Here is a 20049-nt window from a genome sequence, read left to right as displayed (position 1 = left end):
CGCGCAGCGGCCGCGGCGGCGGCAGAGTGCCGCTGACGCCGGCAGCGGTGGAAGCTGCAGCCGGCCACGGCCGCCAGGCAGAGCACGCTGAGAGCCGTGCAGGAGCCGATGAGCACGTATGCCAACTGGGCCGTGGTAAGCCTCGCCGCGGAAGGAGTGGCAGCCGCAGGCCGGAGCGGCGGATGGCCGGGGTACTGCAGTGACGGCGGGGATCTGTACACGAACGATCCGTGTCGGAACACGCTGGGCTCGGTGATGTACTGCGGCGAGCGGGGCCTGTTCTCGAGCGCGGGTGGCGCGGTCCACGTTGGTGGAGGGGGCCAAGTGGCCGCGGACGACGAAGCGACGAGCAGCAGCAGAGCCGCCTGCATGGACGGCGACGCGCAACCCACTGGCCGGCCGTCAGCGCACCGTCACGGTCCACGGCGTCCGCAGATGGATGGACGGCAGCCGGAAACCAAAGCCGCTCCTCTGCAGCGCGCCTTTTCACCGGCCGCCAGAGCGGACCGCTCTGGGGATGCGCGTTCATGGTTCGGCGATCCTGCCTCGCATTCGCCGCGGCCTCGCGACGCGCCCGGTTCGGATTCTCCCGTTCTCTTTCCTCCCCCTTCTGGGCGGGCGTAAAAATCAAGCCGCGCGTCGTACCCCCCTCCACCCGCTTCCACTCCATCGTACACATTCACCGTAAAGTCGGTGGCCCGTTGCTCAGTGCATTTGGGCCGAATACCGCGCGCGGGAGCGCACGTCGAGGCGCTTTCAGACGTGCCGCGGTGTTTCGCACGTGGCACTTATTATAGTGCGCGGTTGCTTCGGACCTATCTTTATGGCGCCTTACGGAGTTTTGTAGTTTGGCTATTGGGCCACCGCTTTTACAGCTACTGCCTTGGCGTGGAAGACGAACGTTTGCCGCGTGATCGCATTATCGCCGACCAGTTCGAGGAAGCACTTGCTCGAGAGAGCAGAGACTTGCTTTCCCGTGTAGTCTGACATGCAGTAATACCGCAGGCGGCTTAAAAGGCCCGCAGACGTCAAAGAAGGGCGTCAGGCGGCGGCCCGCGAAGGTACCGGGGTGTGCGGCGCCCCTCAAATCGTACCGAGGTTCTTGGACTACGCCTTGTCTGTCTCGGCTTCTGAGGCGCAGAAGAGTACGAGGAGGAAACAAAAACTGCCAAATAAAGACCGTATATATATATGAGAAAGATGGCGAACGCTCAGGAGAAAGCCTCCTAAGCGTCGACCACTGATGACACCACGCTGTCCAGTCTTCTGCTGCGGTGGGGCGGAATTCGATGTCTATAGTTTTGTCCTCTCTTGCGCGCAAATAGTTCCACAATGAAATCAAACCAATCAGCCCGCTTTTCCGTTTTATCGAGAATAGAGGGTCATCTTTGCAGCGACCAATCACGCCAAAAAACATAGTTAAAAAAATTCGTTGCTAGGCTATAGTTCGTTCATAGTCGCCGTTAAAATGACACATTAGGAAGTTTTTGCCCAGAGCTTATCCATGTGGTCTGTGCGGCAAAGCAAGCTGTTTTGCCGCTATACATAAGTCGTGTATGTCGTCTCTTCAGAGCCTTTGACAGTGGCTAAGAACGCGGAAGGAAACAAATCGCGTCTGCAGAGGTACACATAAGTAAAGTGATGTGCAAGCACCCGAGCCCGGTGCAAGATGGGCTGACATCGACGTGGCACAGAACACATTCTGCCGACAAAGCACGCCTGCAGACACCATTTCTAATCTATTTATAAAGGTTGCTTGCTCATGACGGTTAAGATCAATAGCCCTGAACGTTGGTTTGAATGACAAATTATCCTATATACAAAATTGATTCGCGTTTTCATTGAATATATACCTACTGGCACAAATTGGCGCACCTCGGCGTGACTAAAGATAAAATATATTTTACGCATGTATTACAGTGAACTTATTCAGTATCAAAAAGCAACCCATAAGTCATTTGCTGAGCATCAATATTCATTACATTTTGTGCGCGGATAAGGGCACCGAGGTTTCTCAGCGCCAGGGGGGCGCCAGGGGGCAAACAGTCAAAACATCTTTCTTAAGTTCCTCGCCTCTCTTCCCCCACCCCCGAAGGAACTCGCTTTTCGTGGGTGCCCTGCACCCCGTAAAAAGATCTGGCGCCGCCCCTGTTCAGCCACCGCGGACTTTCTTAGCACATGCGTGATTTTTGGCCGATTCTTCAAAGTGGGTGCATACCACATGTATTTATCATCATCATCAGTACGACGCACCTCCGACGGTGTCCGTAAGACGACGAGAAGACTGCTAGTGGCCGGGCAAGTCATGACTTCAACCTGAGGGCTTGATCCGCGAAAGTGAAAAGCACATGGCCGCACTCGCCGCAGACGAAAATGAAGCTGGCTGACGCCGCAAAGCGGGCAGATGCCATCGGCAGAGCCCAGGCATGCCTCCGGCCGCACTGCTCGCTCAAGCTTCGCCGGACGATCAACTTCTCTGGGCAAAAGCCAGCAGACCTCTTCGTCGCAGAGGTCTCCCAAGGGTCACGCTCACCGCTCCTTGCCGCTGCCCGGAGAACCGTCGAGCTCGAGCCCCGCTTCCGTCAAGCAGCCGCCGTGCCAGCGCCAATGCTGCGTCCCGAGCACATCTAGGTGCCAGCGACCTCGCGAAGAGCCGCCGCAGTTCAACCGATGGCCGGATGAGGCCACTCGTTCGGCGGCCACGGCGAGTGGCGGAGGCATGTTTAGCGACAGCTCCCTCGTGCGCAACAGAGCCGGGCCCAAGTTGGCCGTCACGTCGCGACGGCGCCAGTCCGAACCCAGCCCCAGCAGACCGCCGCCGCAGCCACCGCCACCGGCAACACACCCCTATCCTCAACCGCGTCAACAGCCCCCGGCACATCAACAACCGCCGCAGCAAGTTCAGGCACCGCGACAAGCACCGCCTCCGCCGCCGCCGGCTCAGACGATACAGCCTTTATCACAGAGCCGCTCGGGAACCATATTCGCCTTCACCGTCGCCGCTTTCGTGCTGCTCTGCAGCGGCGCCATCAGCGCCTACTACGTGTGGTACAGCCACGGAGAGTTCGCCAGGCAGCGCACGACGGAGCTCAACAGGTTCGGCGTAGCGGTGCAGGGGCCGCGAACGGAGACGCCGGTGGAAGTGCAACCGCCCATTCTCGCAGTACCGTCCGCACTCGACGGCGAGCAGCCGCCGGCGCCTCAGCAGCAGCCCGAGACGACCACCGCGACGTCGACTAAGCGCGAGATGTACTTCGGCACGCCGCTGGGTCGTCGGCGCGCTCTCAAGTTGCGCCCCGAAGACGACACGACGTCGGAGTTGGCGAGCCGGCGGCGCCGCTGTCTGACGCGCTTCTGCCAGGAGCGCACCGACGCGGTGCTCTCGGCGCTCAACTGGACCATCGACCCGTGCACAGACTTCGAAGCGTTCACTTGCTCGAGGTGGCAGGCGCCGGCGCCAGCCGAGGCCCTCCTGGCCGAACAATTGGAGCGCGAGCTGTACCTATCGCTTTCGAGCAAACTCAAGCCGGAGGTGTGGCGCGTCGAAGGCCTGCTCGAAGAGTGCCTTCGCAGTCCGCTGCCACAGGCGTCGCGGCTTCAGCTGCGATCTCTGTTGCGCGACATGGGTCTGTACGGCTGGCCCTTTCGCGCCGACGCCCAGAGTCGTGGAGACGTGTGGAAGGCCGCTGCTCTGCTTTTCCGCCACCTGTCCCTGACGCCGCTGCTCGGGATCGCCGTGGCGCCGCACCCGCGCAACGCCTCGCAGCCGCTCGTGGCGCTGGACGAGCCGGACATGCTGCCGGACGCAGCGCACGCGCTGGACGCCGCTTTCAAACACTACACGCCAGGACGCTACGTGGAGCTCGCCGAGCGTGTCAGCGACTTCTCGTCGCGGCTGTCGCAGATCGTGACGGGACGGCGCGCGGCACGCCTGAGCACGCTGCGAATCCACGCGTCTTTCGCGCCTTTCCTGGCGCTCGCTCTGGGCGACTTGGTGAAGCTGCAGGAGCGCACGCCGTTGCTGCTGCGTTGCGAGCGATTCGTGCGCGCCCTGAAGGCGCTGCTGCACGCGACACGCAACCGGGACCTGCTGAACTACCTGGGCTACCGGGCGCTCGTCTACGTCTCGCCGTTGCTCACCGAGGAGGCGCGACCGCTGGCGGCAGCGCGAATGCTGCAGATCACGGGACGTCGCCGCTACGGCTGGCCACGCTGGCGCCGCTGCGTGCGACTCGCCGAGCGCGCCGCACCCGAGCTGATGGCGTACGCGCTGGCCCGAGCCGTCCAACTGGACCGAATAGCCGGGCTGCGGTTCGCTCGAGACCTGGCCGCGGCCGTGAACGAATCACTGGGTGCCTTCACCTGGCTCGCGGAGGCTGACCGCCGCAACGCGCGGACTCTTCTCGGTGCGCTGGACGTACAGGTACGCATATATATATATACCCTCTCAACGTGCCGTTTTAGAGAACCAAGTTTCAGGAGACTTATTAAGGTACTAAGTTTCAGGAAACTCCATTGAGCCAATGCACCTAATACACGAAACAAAAAACAAAAGATGCTTTGAAATCCGTGACGTCAGACTGACATTCATATGCGGAGATTTCGGCGCGAAATTTAAGAAATGAAACTTTGACTTTCGTTTTCTATTTTAATAAAGGACCTGTGATCTAGTACTTAACGACAATAGGCTCAAAGATTAATTTATCAGTCTAAACTGTAATTGTTTCACTTTAGTGTATAGTGTAAGTGACTAATACCACTGCGACGTCACGCGTAATATTTCGCAACGACACCTTAATGGCATACACACATGACGGATACAGGGCGGAGATGCACGCGTCAAACAAGTTAGTTTATTTTGTCAGTGAAAAATCACCACGCCGACTCGGCGAATAAGACGACGAGTTCCAAAAAAAATTAAGTTGAAGCACTCCGACCTTCCCAGATACCACTGGCCAGTGTTTCGCGCATGGTAACAGCAGGCATCCGTGACATCTGTAATCAAGACGGGAAAAGGCTAATCATATTCAGATACCGCGTACACGTATATCTTAAATCAGATAACGAAGCAACCGAAAGTTTGCTATAAATGGTCCTGCTATCAGAGACAACCAATGAAACCAACAGACAGTTAAGCCGAGGAAAGCATGGGGGACATTATTTTGTTGTAGTGTAATGATTATGACCTAAAGTGAAGGAATCAAAGTGGACGAAAAAGCACACTTTCCATCGGTGGTTCCGAACCCACAACGTTCGACTTATGCCATAGCATGCGACGGCTTATCGGTCAGCTACCACCTCGTGTAAAGATCACGTGACGCTCCTTGGCGTTCCACACTGGCCGCCTTGGCTACGAGTGGCGCTGGCTAACACTTCGAGGGATTAAACGCACATAAAGTACCCAGAAAAGGGGACGAGGGAGCGCCATCCGTCGTAGCTCAATTGATCGGTAGAGCATCAGACACGTAATTCGAAGGTTGTGGGTTCGATCCCATCGACGGAAACGGTGATTTTTAGTCCGCTTTAATTCCGTTCCACTTAAGAGAAAATCATTGCAATACAGTTAAGAAACCACTAATAATGTCCCCTATATGGTTTTCTTGGCTTAATTAATTGTCTGCTGGTTTCATTGGTTGTGTATGACACAGAAACGAGCCCCTCGAACGATTCCCCTTCTTTCGTACTTACTCTCAGAGACACAACTGCTCTCCACACGTGTCATGCTACTCAGAACACTATTAAAATTACCTTTTTTTCCCCCAAACATGTTGACGCCCGCCGCACGAATGTCTGCACCGAGCCTTCGGTGATTGACTCATGGTGCGAAATTCGCAGTGCCTCGCAACCGAACCAATACAGCGTGATGCGCAAGCCCGTTCTCGTTGGCGCAGGTGTTCTACCCGGCCTGGATCGGCAACACGACGCTGCGCGAGGCCTACGATTCACTATTCCCCGAGGTGACGCGAGGAAACGTGCTGCAGACCTACAGGGACTTCATGCGCAAGTACGGCCCTCGCAAAACTCGCTAAGCAATCTCGCGCCGCGATTCAACGCAGCGCCATTAAAACAGCGAGAGTTAATTGACACCTTGCAAAATATAGTAACTGCGCATGCGCAAGCGTCTTCCACAAGAACAGCTTCGACCAAACACTATAGCAGACAATTTTTGTTTTTCATTCAACACTCGTCCCTGCCTTTCTTTCGTTTCTACCTTTCTCTTGTAGGCCATAGAGCTTATTACAGGGTGATTTCTTTAGAGCTTACCTATTTCATTGGGCTGTAGTTTTGTCACAAAGTATCCGATTTTAATGCGGTTTGCGGCGAAACATTCAGGAAGAATGAAGATTTAATGGCCGTCCCATTTACTGATGTGCAACGCAGAAAAGTAAGAATAACTAACAAAACTTCGAATTTAACTCGTAAAAGGTTCTTACCACCGAGTTCCGTTGACTTTCTTATATAGCACCGCAGCGTCTTGATTTTCTGTGGAAAGAGAGAGACAGATAAAAAAAGGCAGAATTACACGTGAGGGATGTCTCAAATTCGTGCCACAGAAAGCGATCAGATCAACTAGCAGAGGAACGTGCTCCGATATTGCTCGGCCACAACGACTGCTGGCAATGACTGTCGGCACGTGGTATTACGCTTAGGCAAAGAAAATGAAAAGCGGTGCTAGTTTCGGCAGCCCATATGAAAATAGGGCTTGGCTCCACCGGTAAATGACTATGGGAATAGAATGGAATGGGGCGTGCCGTAACTCCCGCGAAAAAGATTCGACATCACTGCACTTTGCTTTTACAGTGTATAGTTTCGATTTACCAATGCTGCCACCTTTGGCATGCTCATTATCACGCCCGGTTGACGCGCTTCTTACGCGCGTCTGCACATCAGATTTGACGCTTAATCATTAGCGAGAGAAATGGAGCGTACGATTTAGAGTGGTCCGGCGCATGTAACCATGTAAGAGTCACACCAATAGATGGATACACATAGCCAAGGCTATGTGTATCCAAACACGCGTAGCCATACCCTGCGTATTAGAAAATGACGTGAAAGGTCCGACTGAGTAAAATTATGGGGAAGAATTGGCGCCCCCTTTTAGATGACTATAGAGGGAACGGCCGCTGCCCCACCCCCTCTGGCCCCCGTGCGCACGCCTATGTGTATACCCAACAAGCACCTGACAGGTCCGCAACACACAAACGGGTGTTTTACGACTCAGGTTGACGGAACGTCGGCTAGCGGCACAGCTGGGGGCCGGAGGCGGCACCGACGGTTCCTCCGAAAAAAGCGGCGGCAAAGGCGGTGCCACTGCGCTGATGGACGGTCCGCTCAGCGCCCCGTGGCCCTGGTCGGCACTGGACGTGCGCGCGGGTCTGGATGCGGACGCGCTCAGAGTGTTCGTGCCGCCCGCTATCGTTAACGGCAGCACACACGGTGGAGACGCTTGGCTGGCCGCCCAGTTACCCGCACAGGGCCCGAGGCTGGCGCAGGCCCTACTGGAGGCGCTGCACGAACGTGCGCACCCTGCGGCGCGCTACCATTGGTCGCTCAACACCAGCGTTCAGGTTAGTACATCGTGTTCTCTCCAAGGCGAGTTGCAGGTTCGTTCTCAAGATTGAAATCTACGCTTCGAAGCTCAGTTGTACGTTGCACTTAAATTTTACGGAGTGCGATAACTACAAGATGTTCTATAATAGCAAGTCTAGTACTGGCCAGTTCCATTAAGATCTCACGTTATACAACTAACTCCTTTCTTTTCTTGTACTACTCTCGGCTTTCATGAAGTCCAACCCGCTTGGGGTCTGTGAACTCGTTCATCTGACTCAACAACAATTAACCAATCAAAATCTATGGCTCGACTCGGTTACCTGTTGTGCTTGGAATGTAAGGAGTGTGTTAAGATAAAATTTGCGCCAGAAATTTCTTTCCGGGGGGCGGGGGGTCGACTACATTAAGTATGCTCGTGCGTGAGTGTGTATATATATGCATACACACGCAAAATTGTAAAAAAATTCGGGGAGGAGTTGAATCACGCGCCGGCTACACCAGTGTAGTATGTTGAGATGTTTCCACTAGCAGTAAACGCCCACCCCCCCCCCTTGACTGAAGTGACTTGACCTCGTGTTACTTTACTGCCCATTTTCACTACGCGCAATGTCCCAGGCTGCCCAGTTGGAGCGGTGCTTGCAGCCCGCCGGCGGCCTGGTGGTGCGACTGTCTCTGGAGCCCTCGCAGGCACTGTTCACCCGCTACGTGTCCACGGTGCGCGCTCAGGGCATCCAGGACGCCGCCTTCCTGTCGCCGGGCAACGTCACCTCGGAGCGGCTCTTCTACGTGCTGTTCGCCATGGGCGGATGCGGAGACACCGGCGACGCAAAGGGACGCGTCAACGCGGCGCTGCGCGAGACGCCGCAGTTCGCGGCCGCCTGGGACTGCCGCGTTCGCAGCCCCATGGCGCCCCGACAACAGTGCCTGCCGCCCCGCGAGACGACGCCTTCTTCGTGAACACCGGCGACGTCGAAGAAACACGCGAGCAGCAGGTTGTACTGCGCATGCTCTGTCGACACCACCTTTCCTTCAACGCAACGCCTTCTGGATTACACGCCTTCATTTTGTCACCGGCTGACTCTCGGCATGTCTGACCAGTGCACGTCAGTCTTTGACCAGAGTACGCCAGACTTTAGCCAGAGTCCCTAAGTCGAAAGTCTGTAGCTTTGCGTTCGACGCCATCCATTCCACCACCGACAAAGATATGGTAGTCTCCAGTCACTACACAGGATCATGTTTCATCGTGTTGCCATACATCGGCCATACCCGTCAACTGTGCCACGCAACGATACTTGTCACAGAGACGTGCTGTGGTCTTCATCCCCGATACATTGATATCCATATCTGCGGCAAGTCACTGCGTCACTTCCGCCCAGTTCCGTGCATGCAAGCGGCTAAAGACTGGCATATAGCGCGTTACCAAAAGCATACAAGCCATTCAGTGACCCTACGTGAGAGACGGGGAATAATATACACAGAGCACTCGCTACAGTTCGAAAATAAGCGGACATGCCATTGAGAAAGCCGGGCCTCGAGCCAAGTCGCTTGAGGAGCACCCACGCTGCTGCTGCTTCTGCTATCGGCATCTTCCGGCCGGAAGCCATGCTGTTGCCATATCCTGCGGGCAGCCTCAGTCTTTCCAGCGGCGAGCAGCAGGAGGCTTAAGTTGTACGCTGCGTCAACGTTATCTGCCGAGAAAGCGAAGTGGACAAGCTTGGATCATATCTGGCGAGTTGGCAACAACAGCTGCGTGAAACACGTGGCTTATAGACCTCTTTACCGGGACAGATTGCCAGAGCCCGCGCCAGCTGTCTCCGCGACGTCTCTTCTTCCCGGGGAGCCTGGAGCACCGCGATGTTGACCAGCAACTGCGAGCGTAACCAGTCGCCGCCTGCGACGGGCAACGAAGCGATACACAACGCTAGCTCGAATTGCACCGCAACAATACCTACCGTAACAAGCCGCTCCATAATTAATTACGGTAGCGGCACTAACGAGCAACGCGCCAGTGAATAGAGGCACCGCTTTTCTATACAACGATGGAGACGACCCTCGCCGTGCCTTCTTAGCTCACGTTGAGCGATCGTAAAGGAGTAAAAAAAGAAAAGAAATAAATTCTGAAACCACGCGACGTGTGCAGAATCTTTCAATGTCCAAACGCAAAGTGCAAGAGTTGATGTAGTACTACGTTTGAAAGAACAAGACGTTGAAAGTAACGAGAGAGACCGCGGTGTGTACGACATCGTATACAGTTAGCAGACAGGGCGCGCCGCTGACAACGCCCATATGTGGTCAGCTGTTGCCGAATGCATAAAACTTTCACGCACGTCCGGTGCAACGATCTCCCGTTGAATATTAACTGCACCCCGTTTAGCTGCTTGAGTCATTAAAGTGAAGCCGATATCGCCCATCCCTTGCACATAATTTAGATAGCATTGACTGTACTCACGAACCTACTTTAACCCGATCGGCGCAGAAGCTTTTATAAAAGTATAGAAAGCACTTGCGCGTGCAAAATGCGCTGAGGTCAAAGAGAGGAAAAGAAAAAGCTTGATTAGTTTCGAACGAAATGTCGTAGTCGGAGCACCCGCACGGAAGTCAAAGCTTTAGTTTAATCCTTTGAAACTGTGCATCACTTAATGTCGACGACATCATACACTCTAAGAAGAAAAAAAATCTTCTTTTAGGTGAGTCCCTACTTGCCATGTATATGACTTTAGTAACTCTCTTTTGAGTCCCACTACTCTCTGACGAGAGTATAACGATTTCCAAACAGAGTTCACGTGTCTCTTCAAGGAGAGTCATACGCGGTATTTCAGGACTCACAAAAAAAAGAGTCAAATGACTCCCTTGTTTTTTCTTAGAGTGTATAGAGCCATTCCTTGACTGCCGGAGAGAACGAAATGCACTTAACAGCCCTGCAAAAAGGCACCTCCACTCACGTTCCTCACCAGCAGCAGCAGCAGCAGCCAGAACAAGGCCCCTGCGTAAAAGCAACGAGGACAGCTGCATACACGGTGCTATCAATACCCCCACAAAAACGGCATTTTGCGCTCGAAAACAAAGCTATTATTGTTGATTTCCGTGTAGCAACATCCAACAGAGAGAAAATACAATCCAAACGCATACACAAGTATTCGCAAGAATTCTGGCCTTTATCATTTTCTTTTCTTTTTCTCTAGAAGGTAATTAGGATTGATGTGTTCGCGGACTTCCATAATTTCTCTTTCTCTAAAACACCGTTGTCGAGGGACACGAAAGTACTTCTTATCGCGGCGGCGTACACAGTGATGCGCAACAACTATCACTAATCGATCCCTGCATGGCACACCTCGATAGTATACGCCATGCAGGAATCGCGCATGATATTCGACTTTAAACAAACAAAAAGGGCCCTCAATGTTCGCACACAAGAATGAAACTTTGCACGTACGCCGCGGCAAAACAAATACAGGGTGCGCTACATCCGTCACATGATTCGTTCCTCACTTTCTGAACTCCTTTAGCGCGGGCTCGACGTCTCCCAGCGCCGCCATCGCCGATCCCCTGCAGAAGGCGAGTCGGGGGTCGTCCTCGTGCGCACCATCGTCCTTGCCTGCCCCGACTCCACCGCACGCCTGCAGCGATGCTCGCGGCCGTCCCGCGCGCAGTAGACACAGCGCCCAGTCCACGCGCAGCGACCGCTGCCTGTGTTGACCGCTCTGCACCAGGAGGCCGTAGGCCCTGGCCGCATCCGCGTGCATATTAAGCTTGTCCAAAGCTCTGGCCGCGGCCAGCGCGAGCTGGGGGTCCCTGCCGGGCTCGCCACAGCGGGAGGCCAGGAGGCTTAGAGCGCGTCCCTGGGCCTCCCGCCGTCCCAGAGCTCCCAGACAAGCCGCCAGGTTCCAGAGGGCCAGGCCCAGTTCTTTGTTCTGTTCCGCGCGTGATGCTTCGACGGACTCTTCGAGTCGCACGGCGCGCATCAACAGCTGCAGTGCGGAGCGCCAGCGTCCTTGCGATGCCAACCGGCAGCCGGCCAGAGTCCACAGCGGTGCTTCCCTCGGCCAGCGCTGTAAGGCAGCCCACAGTTGCCTCTCGTCGGTGCCTGCCAACGCTGCGGCGTATAGCCAGAAGGTGGGAACGTTAAACGGCCGCCATATTAAAGCGTATTTACAATATGTTTTGGCCGTTGTGTCACCCGAAATCGGTGCGTTGCTTCCACACGATGTGGTAATTAACTGCACCAACCATATGAGTGCAGGCGATTACATTGCTCTTTCATATGAGACGACGACCTCAGTTTGGTGGTAGCGTTTTCGCCAACCTCAAATTAAGGTCATCGCGCATCTAAGGAGTACGCGCCGCGAAAACATCGCAAATTTATTTCATGCAGTTTCGGCTTTAGAAGGTAAAAGTGCACGACAGAAACCATTTATACCACTTCAATATCGATAATACAGCACGTTATACCGTAAATACTGGTGTCACGAGATGACTTTCAGCAAATTTTCGCCTGTGAGTAGCACGTCTAGCTACAACAAAAATTCACGCAAGTTCCTTAAAAAGAAGGCATTGCAGTTAAAATACTTGACTTGGCCCGGTGATTGCCGTATACGGCTATGCATACGCTGATACCGTTGTCATGGTGACATTCTCGTTTACGCAACCGCGCTTATATTCAACAAACATGTAGGCTGTCGCGTGCACACAGAGTGCTAAGTTATGCATTGACAAAACAGACAGCAAAACAGGCACATACCCCGTTCCTGTGTATGCAATTTCGTGCCAGATGTACACTGCGGACACCAAAGCACTAACTCACCCAACAAGTTTTGCTAAAGCGTGTGCTCTCGCAAGTGATGAACTTCACTTACATGTATTATTCATAGCTATACGTGCAATATTTGCAAATGGTATCTAACGTACACACGTTCATCGCGCACCGAGCATCGACTACTGCAGGCATGTTCGCGCGGGAAGTTGAGCGGACACTTAAGCTTACCTCGGAAGTAAGCGAGCCTCGCTCCGAGCATTGGGCAGCGCACCTGGTCGAGCAGCGCGGGGCAGCAGCAGCCCTTGAGCGCGTAGTCGGCCTGCGCCGCCAACAGGTAAGCCAGCGAGCGCAAAGAGACGTGGTCGCCCGCGCGGAGCCACCGGAGGCGGCCACTGCGCAAACGGTTGACGGAAGGCGCCATTCGAACACCGGGTTTTGCGACGCTAAAGGCTCGTTCACGCCTGCGAGTAACACCGGTCGCACGACCATTTGCGACCGACGACCAAGAAGCGACTAGACAGGACCGACGTTCACACCTGCGTGCGACTTAGGCCCGTCGACACGCAGAATTCACGTCTGCTCGCATCGCTAGCTCCCCGCAAAATAAGTTGACGACCTGCTCCTGCGCGTGTGTTTGGTTCCGAGGTTTGCATAAAAAAAAAAGGGCAACGATCGACTAACCCAAGAGAGTCACTTTGCGACTAACTTGGTCGCGCTAACAGTGCTATAGTCGCAGGTGTGAACGAGCCTTAAAGACGACTACGAAAACATCCGTGTCCAGACCAACTGCACCACTCGCGTTCGAATCTAGCAAACAGCCATAGTTCCGTCCGGCGTTCAGAGCTACGGCAGTTTTGTTAGCGACCGTTGCACAGTCAGCCCACCTTAGGGTATCTGGTGCCACTGCATGCGTTCCTCCAAAGATCGCCGGTTCAACTCCCGGCGGCGGCAATCGCCATTACAACTCATGTGTGGTACACGATATTTAAATGCACTGGCGCAGGTCTTCGCGTGCGAAACGAAGTGAGTCGTTGAAGCGGGCTTCACCTTACATACACCCTCAATGCGGAGAAGCCCGCTTTAACGAAAGACTGAGTAGTCGTGCAGGCACGGACGAACAACTCGGCGGTACCGAAAGGAACACATACTACCGCTAGTTAAACACATCATACGTGGCTAATACATAGCGCACACTATGGCGATTTACAAGGTGCGCCTATTATCGTCCATAATTAAAGACGTAAATCAAGCAAGATTGATTGTGGCCTTAATGGGACGCTGGGTGGGATGGTCTTTTATGCTGAATAGGGGGGGGGGGTAATTTTAATCCTCTGTGGTTCCTTAATGTAGACGAACACTTTTGGACGTTATTCAGATATTTATGTTGAAATACATATCAAATAATGTGTACATGCATCTAAATATATTTTTCGTGAGCCGGCTGCTTTGAGCATTTGCACCGTTCGCTGAAACGAAGTAATTAGTTTCCTTTGTAGTCCCTGAGACTGTCGAGTATTCGTGCGTAAGCTGTAGCCGAGTGTGATTTGAATGAAAAACAACAACCTCAACCAAATCACAACGCGAGATCTCGACAGTGAAGACCACTCACATACCCGGCCCAGTCGAGAGCCCGGTTTCCAGGGCGGTGCAACCAGCGCATCAGGGGCGCCAGCATCCGCTGAGAGCCGTGCGGATCCCCTTCGGCCAGCAGCCGCTGCGCGAGTGAACAGCGCACGCGGCCCAAATCGGCTGCCATCCAGCCGGGACCCGACCGCATGCCGCCCACTGCGCATGACGACGACAGAGTGTTGCGCGACGGTGAAACAGGAGCGGCAAGTTCCGCAATATACGTCGACATCTTTAAGAACGCAATGGTGGCAGTGTCGAGCAGAGAATTAGCGACTGACTAATACTGAAAAGCGTAAAAGGGAGCATAACTTTGGAACTGTAACTATTGCGGCGACATCTTGTGCCACTATGGCGAACCACGTAAAACACCAGCCTTATTCGTGTTGCGAGACTAAAAGAAAAAAGAACACTTGTGTGGCGATTTAAAGAAAAAAAAAGAAGAAGAAGAAGAAAAAGATAAACAGGCACTTCCGTGACCGTCACACTGTGATGGTCAAATCTGATGTCAGGCTCGAGTCTAGGCCTGTTGTACGAGTTAGCAAGTTAGCACGTATCTACTGTGCTGAAATAGAGAGAGAGAGAGAGAGAAAGAGAAATTTTTTAATGAGAAGCTGGAGATGTTAGCCTGGCATGCTACTCCAGGTGGTGGGTAATGATTAGTGATACTTGCAAGTTTATTACAGTCGCGCCGCGCCATTGGCGAATGGGCAGTAGGAGCACTATTCTCACTCGCGCTATCGCGCCGTGCTCGTACCATGCTCACACTCACCTCACGGACTTTCGAGCATGCGCAGAGATGTGTAGCTGGCATGCTACGATATGCATTGAAAATATCTATCTACCAAAGCTAGTCAACGGTTGGTCAGCACTGTCTGGGCAGAAAAGTGACTGTCGGTGTCAACGCGAACGGTGCCTAAACTTAGGAGTGTTAAAGGGGCCCTGCAACACTTTTTCAGCATGGTCAGAAAACGCTGCCGATCGTTAGGCGAGGCTCCCGAGAACACGCGAGCCAAACATTATAGCGCAGCATGCGGCCTGGGATTTACAATAAATTCTCAAAGTCAGCTAAAAATCGCTTCCTCTTCTCTCGACAAATGATGCTATTTACTGAAAATCAATGCGTCACTGACTCAAGTTTCACGTTATTGGCTAATTTGAACATGACGCGCTCGGTAGTTACTGCGGCCGCCGTGGGAGGACGTCACTTGCCCCCGCGCGCGCGCGCTCGCACTGAAAGTACGCCGCGCGTTCGAAGGAAAAAAAAAAAAAGTGCCCAAGGTCACGATGCGCGCGTGACGTACCTTCTTCCCCCGTGCCACCTCTCCCTGCTTAGAGTTACTGTATATATGCTACCTCTATCCCTGCTTAGCTTCCAGCGCTTTCGCCAGGACGAGAGAAGAGAGAAAGCAATTACAGCGTGCGAAAATTCTTTGTAACTCCGCTCGTACTGGACGGATTCTAAAAATCTTCCGTGAATTCTGCCCAGTACATCATCACCGACGTGAGATCGGGCGCGTTTATACTAAAGGTTCGATGAGTTATGACGACTTGCAGCTCACTTTAATTTTACATGTACGCTGTGCATTTTCATTGTTTAGAAAACCATTGCTTTAGAAAACATCTGGCGTCTTTCGTTAAGCAGCTGGCGTCTTTTCGTTTTGCTTTTAGAAAACATCTGGCGTCTTTCGTTGGTTTATTTCATCAATCAACGGCGTTTTGAACAAAATTTTTATTGTTTAATCACGCACCAGAGAAATCTCACCAGGCAATACCTTGGAGGTAAACAATGGCTGCTAATGGGAATGAGAGACAGAAGAAGTCGGCTTTTAGCTAACACTTACACTTCTACTTCTACTAACGTTTCCTACTGGAACATGCAAATGGCTGCTAATGGGGAATGAGAGACAGAAGAATTCGGCTTTTAGTTAACGCGCACGCTGCGAATTTTTTATTGTTCAACAACGCACAGGAAAAATCTCCCACCGGCACCACCTTGGAGGTTGTGGAGATAGGTTTGCACTAGGCTTACCTACGAGCGCGACCGTGCAGGGACGCGACGTTCTCCACTGCCGCTGCGTGCGACGACGCTGCGGCCGGGTTCGTCGTTTTCTCCGACACGGCGCAGAAACCACGCACGAGGCAGGGAAACAGCAACAACGGGTTTATTAACCCAAGATGCAGCACAGTACGACACTCACGGGCTTGCAGGCCGTATAGGGAACTCCGCAAGACCGAGCAAGTACGCTTGCCAGCGGCGCTAAGACTACCACACAAAGGGCAGCGGTCGAGCACACGAACGAGAAGCCGCCTGCTAGAGCAGCGCGTCAACCTCTCCTGCTAGCCTGAGAGCATCTGCCGCCACGAGCGAATCATCGGGCGCATCTTAGCTCGTAGGAGAGGAGGATGTCACCAGCGGCCCAATGGGGAATGGCGCTGCGTTGTGACGTAGGCCCGCGCAGCGCGCCAGCGTAGCGTGCCCGGACATGCCAGCGCGGGACGGAGCCGACGCTTGGCTCGCCCAGACAAAGAGGCGCCCTGGCCGCCATCTTGGCGATTGCCGGTGCCTAAGTGCGCCCGGGCTACGCGGCCGGCACGCGCGCGGCAGCTGGGGAACGAGGCGCCAGGTAGGAGGACGCTCTCGATCCCCACAAGGTCAAGATCTGGTACTAGCGTTACGACTGGTTACGCACTACTATGACTACGAGGGACGAACGGGTGCCGCCTTAAGGAGCTTCGCCCCTAAAAATGTTGGTCGATTCGTAAGGAAATAAGCTCCTCTAGTGAAGCCATTCCATGGCTACTTCGAAAAGTGTTGCAGGGCACCTTTAAGACTACCTGTGACGCCACAGATCGCTGAAATTTATGATGTCATGACGACGTAATCGCATGACATCGTCTCTCGGTCAAAGGTGGGCCGATACGGGAAGCATTGCAACACCTCGTGACATGCAGAAAGCTTCAAGGGGAGGAGTGGGGATGAACGATACAATCGACTGAGAGCGTCAAGGTAATTTAATGCGCGTCTCTCACACTGCTGCTCGTTATGTCATGCAAGAAGTCTGATGCCCGACTGTATAAGTTGCATTACCAAGTGTGCTGTTGGGTATACAACTAGCTCGTAGAAGTGACTGATCTAGCGAAATTAATGGCCCTACGAAATATAAAACAAACGTAAGACTCGTTTCTTTCAGTAACTTCCAGCTTATAAGCACACCTTTCGCTACATTCCAAGCACCGATGTTAAGGCTGCTGGAGAGTTTTTCTCTTCACCCCCTATTAGTAAACGCGTTGGGCTCAGCCACCATCTTTGCGAGCGATGAAAGAAAGCCCACCCTAGAGCAACGCATCCGTTGGCAAGCGGACTTCCCCACATATCCAGAATGCAAAGTAGCATAACGCAGTGCGGAGGCGGCAGTGAGGAAATGTTGGCAATGAGGACCGAAGTTTTCAATAAGTTGTACAGCTGGTGCCTAGCAGCTAATAGACACCTATATGTGACACATACAGTAAACTCAAAAGTTAACCTCAGATGCCTGAAAGCGCCATGAACATAAATACCATAGGCAATCTGTTTAAAAAGTGTCACGTCAAACACACAAATGAGTTGTGCATTGGTTCGGAAACAGGTAGGCCGTCACGATATGAAAATCGTATTGCCCATCCTCTTTTAGCAAAAACGCAAACGTGCTACGAAATGAAGGCAACAAATCCATGGCAGGCACCAGTGAAAATGGGCTTCACAATGATCACCAGAATTGAGCTATGTAGTTTTATTTTGTTACAAGGACATTTGCTACTTGTGTTTTGATGACAATAAAGGTTTTTTTATTTATGATGAAACACAAATCTGTCACTGAATAAACAACCATGAACAAATAATCGAATGTCCCTGACAATCTTATTAGGTTAACCAACATAATGTAGGACTGATTAGAAGCTACTATACAGATTGATTGTGCTGGCGGTACCTGGCTTGTTGCTTCATTATTGAAAAGAATTCTTGAATATGTGTGAATGTACATTTGTTAGATGGTGCGGCTCAAAGGAGGCAGTTCAGACATACACAAAATTATTGTTTCGGCATTGCAAACTTCATATTCTTATTATCTTCAGTATGAACATTCAGTATAAATTTCAAAATGATAACTCAACTCTGCATAATTATTGAGTTAACAACACTGCGGAACAACACAGATGAAAGTAGAATAATGAACGATGAAAATAGGTGCTGTTGAATGTGATCTTGTTGCTCGACAAGTAGAATGTTCCCTAGTCTTCTTTCGCCTGTGTTGTTCTGCAATTTTGTTGATTGTTAACATGTATCACCAAATCGTTTGCCCAAAGAATTACCCTCCTATGTATAATTATGACTGGAAAATTATTACAGGTACACCGATCTGTTGTGTTACAGACGTTGTCCTCTGAGCTGTTGCTATGGGCAATGTATTAACAGTCAGCATGGCAACTTGCCTTTTTCAAGTAGTATCCTGTGATGTGATAAAAGAACGGGTAGTCCCAGGCGAGTGCATTTTGATGCATTGTGCAAAACAGCACAGGCCAGGGACAGGTAGTTGCTGTCTGTAGGCATCAGCATAGGGTCTCCTGAAGAACAAGAGTACACAAAGTGATGACCTACGGCATACAGCAACAAATGCATTGCATTAGACTTCCCAAGCAAAATGCTTAAGATGCACTACAGCCACCACAGTATCAAATATTCATTAGTAAATCACCACAAGAGTGCAACATGCAAATTTATGAAGTGATTGAATCAGGCGATCTAGCATGCATGGTCTGTAGGGGTGCTGTAAGTACAGGTTCCGGATTAGCTATGGTTGGGATTATTCAGTGTACATTCAAATTGAGGTGAATAATCATTTTTACTTTGCACTCCAATTGAAACATAGCCAAAATGGTTGGGTTATAGAACCAGTAAATTGCATTGCTCTTTGATTTCTTGGATCATAGGCATGGCGTGCTGCAAAATGTGGTCTTGTTGTATACTGGCTATGCATATATTTTTGAAACACCATGCACATGTAATGGCTTTGCTTCCAATCATGATACTTGGTGTTTGAACTTGACAAAAAGCTGAAGCTTCGACACCACATGTTGCTTGTGTGAAGATTCTTGCTATTTTAGCTGTTACAGACTGTTTACATTGCTACACATTCACTCTAAGAAGCACAATTAAATGACACTGCAATCCCTTTTGGAGGCAATACATGCATTTTACATTTATTTAGTCGCTGGTATCCATATGGGTATGTTTATGTATCCCACGATTACACGCACACACACACACACACACACACACACACACACACGTGTGTGTGTGTGTGTGTGTGTGTGTGTGTGTGTATGCGTGTGTGTAAGTTTCAAATAAACACACAGGTATTTGGGCTGTGTATCTGTAGTCATGGTATCCTGGCATACAAGTTCAGCACAAAAGGCGGTAACATACACACGGTAAAAATACAAGTCTGAGTAAGAGGATAAACCATCCCCAGCTTCAAATGGCCCCTTAGTAATATGTTGTTCAGTTTAATTGTAGTTATCAAGCACGAATGTCGCTGCAAACATCGCTTGAGAGCAGTTGCAGTGCTCATATCATGGGGTTACGTCCCATGAAACACAAAACCTCTATAAAACGTCTTTAAAACGTTTAAAACCTCTATAAACATCCATAAAACGTTTTATAAAGGTTTCGTGGGGTGCTTACACCGAACTCTAAACTGCCCGGCTCGCTTCCTCATTTACGCAGTCAGTAAAATAAAAAGTAATCACCTGTAAGTAGATCCATCATGGCTTTGTACTCGTGCATCTCCTCTGCAGGATCAAGCCGTGCCTCTGGCTTTTCTGTGGACTGCACTTCCGATTGGCACACGATGTTGTTGAGACGTCGCACCAAGCGTGCGAATATCTCGTCCTCACGATTACTTGAGTCATGCCCACCTGAATCTTCATCGGGCCTTCTAGGGTCAAGAAACGCACCGAACCCGAACTGACCTGCCATTCTGTATCAGCCAAATTATTATGCACTGTCATACACGCACGTAAACTGCGTCGATGCGTGGAATTTACGAGGAAACGTGAACTCCAAATAACCCGCGTCT

General features: G+C 51.8%; 2 protein-coding genes across 2 annotated transcripts; one reads left to right on the top strand and one right to left on the bottom strand.

Annotated features, from left to right (window-relative positions):
• The first annotated feature begins 2199 nt into the window (after window positions 1–2199).
• Window positions 2200–8987, top strand: LOC119396766 (neprilysin-1). The gene is made up of 4 exons (XM_037664088.2): window positions 2200–4423; window positions 5892–6004; window positions 7223–7568; window positions 8167–8987. Exons 1-4 carry the CDS (start codon window positions 2405–2407, stop codon window positions 8506–8508), a joined length of 2820 nt encoding a protein of 939 aa, XP_037520016.1. The 5' UTR covers window positions 2200–2404; the 3' UTR covers window positions 8509–8987.
• A 2-nt stretch (window positions 8988–8989) lies between these two features.
• LOC119396767 (uncharacterized) lies at window positions 8990–20044 on the bottom strand. Its single transcript, XM_049416630.1, has 9 exons — window positions 19721–20044; window positions 18404–18535; window positions 13918–14089; window positions 12533–12696; window positions 11041–11644; window positions 10503–10534; window positions 9332–9442; window positions 9061–9239; window positions 8990–8998 (listed from the first exon to the last, which is right to left on the bottom strand). The coding sequence occupies exons 1-9, from the start codon at window positions 19947–19949 to the stop codon at window positions 8990–8992; spliced, it is 1632 nt and encodes a 543-aa protein (XP_049272587.1). The 5' UTR covers window positions 19950–20044.
• Window positions 20045–20049: the final 5 nt, after the last annotated feature.

Source organism: Rhipicephalus sanguineus, chromosome 6, assembly GCF_013339695.2.
Source record: "Rhipicephalus sanguineus isolate Rsan-2018 chromosome 6, BIME_Rsan_1.4, whole genome shotgun sequence".
NCBI classification, from domain to species: domain Eukaryota; kingdom Metazoa; phylum Arthropoda; class Arachnida; order Ixodida; family Ixodidae; genus Rhipicephalus; species Rhipicephalus sanguineus.
Note: the sequence above shows the minus strand (reverse complement) of the source record. Positions and strands in the feature narration are given on the sequence as shown.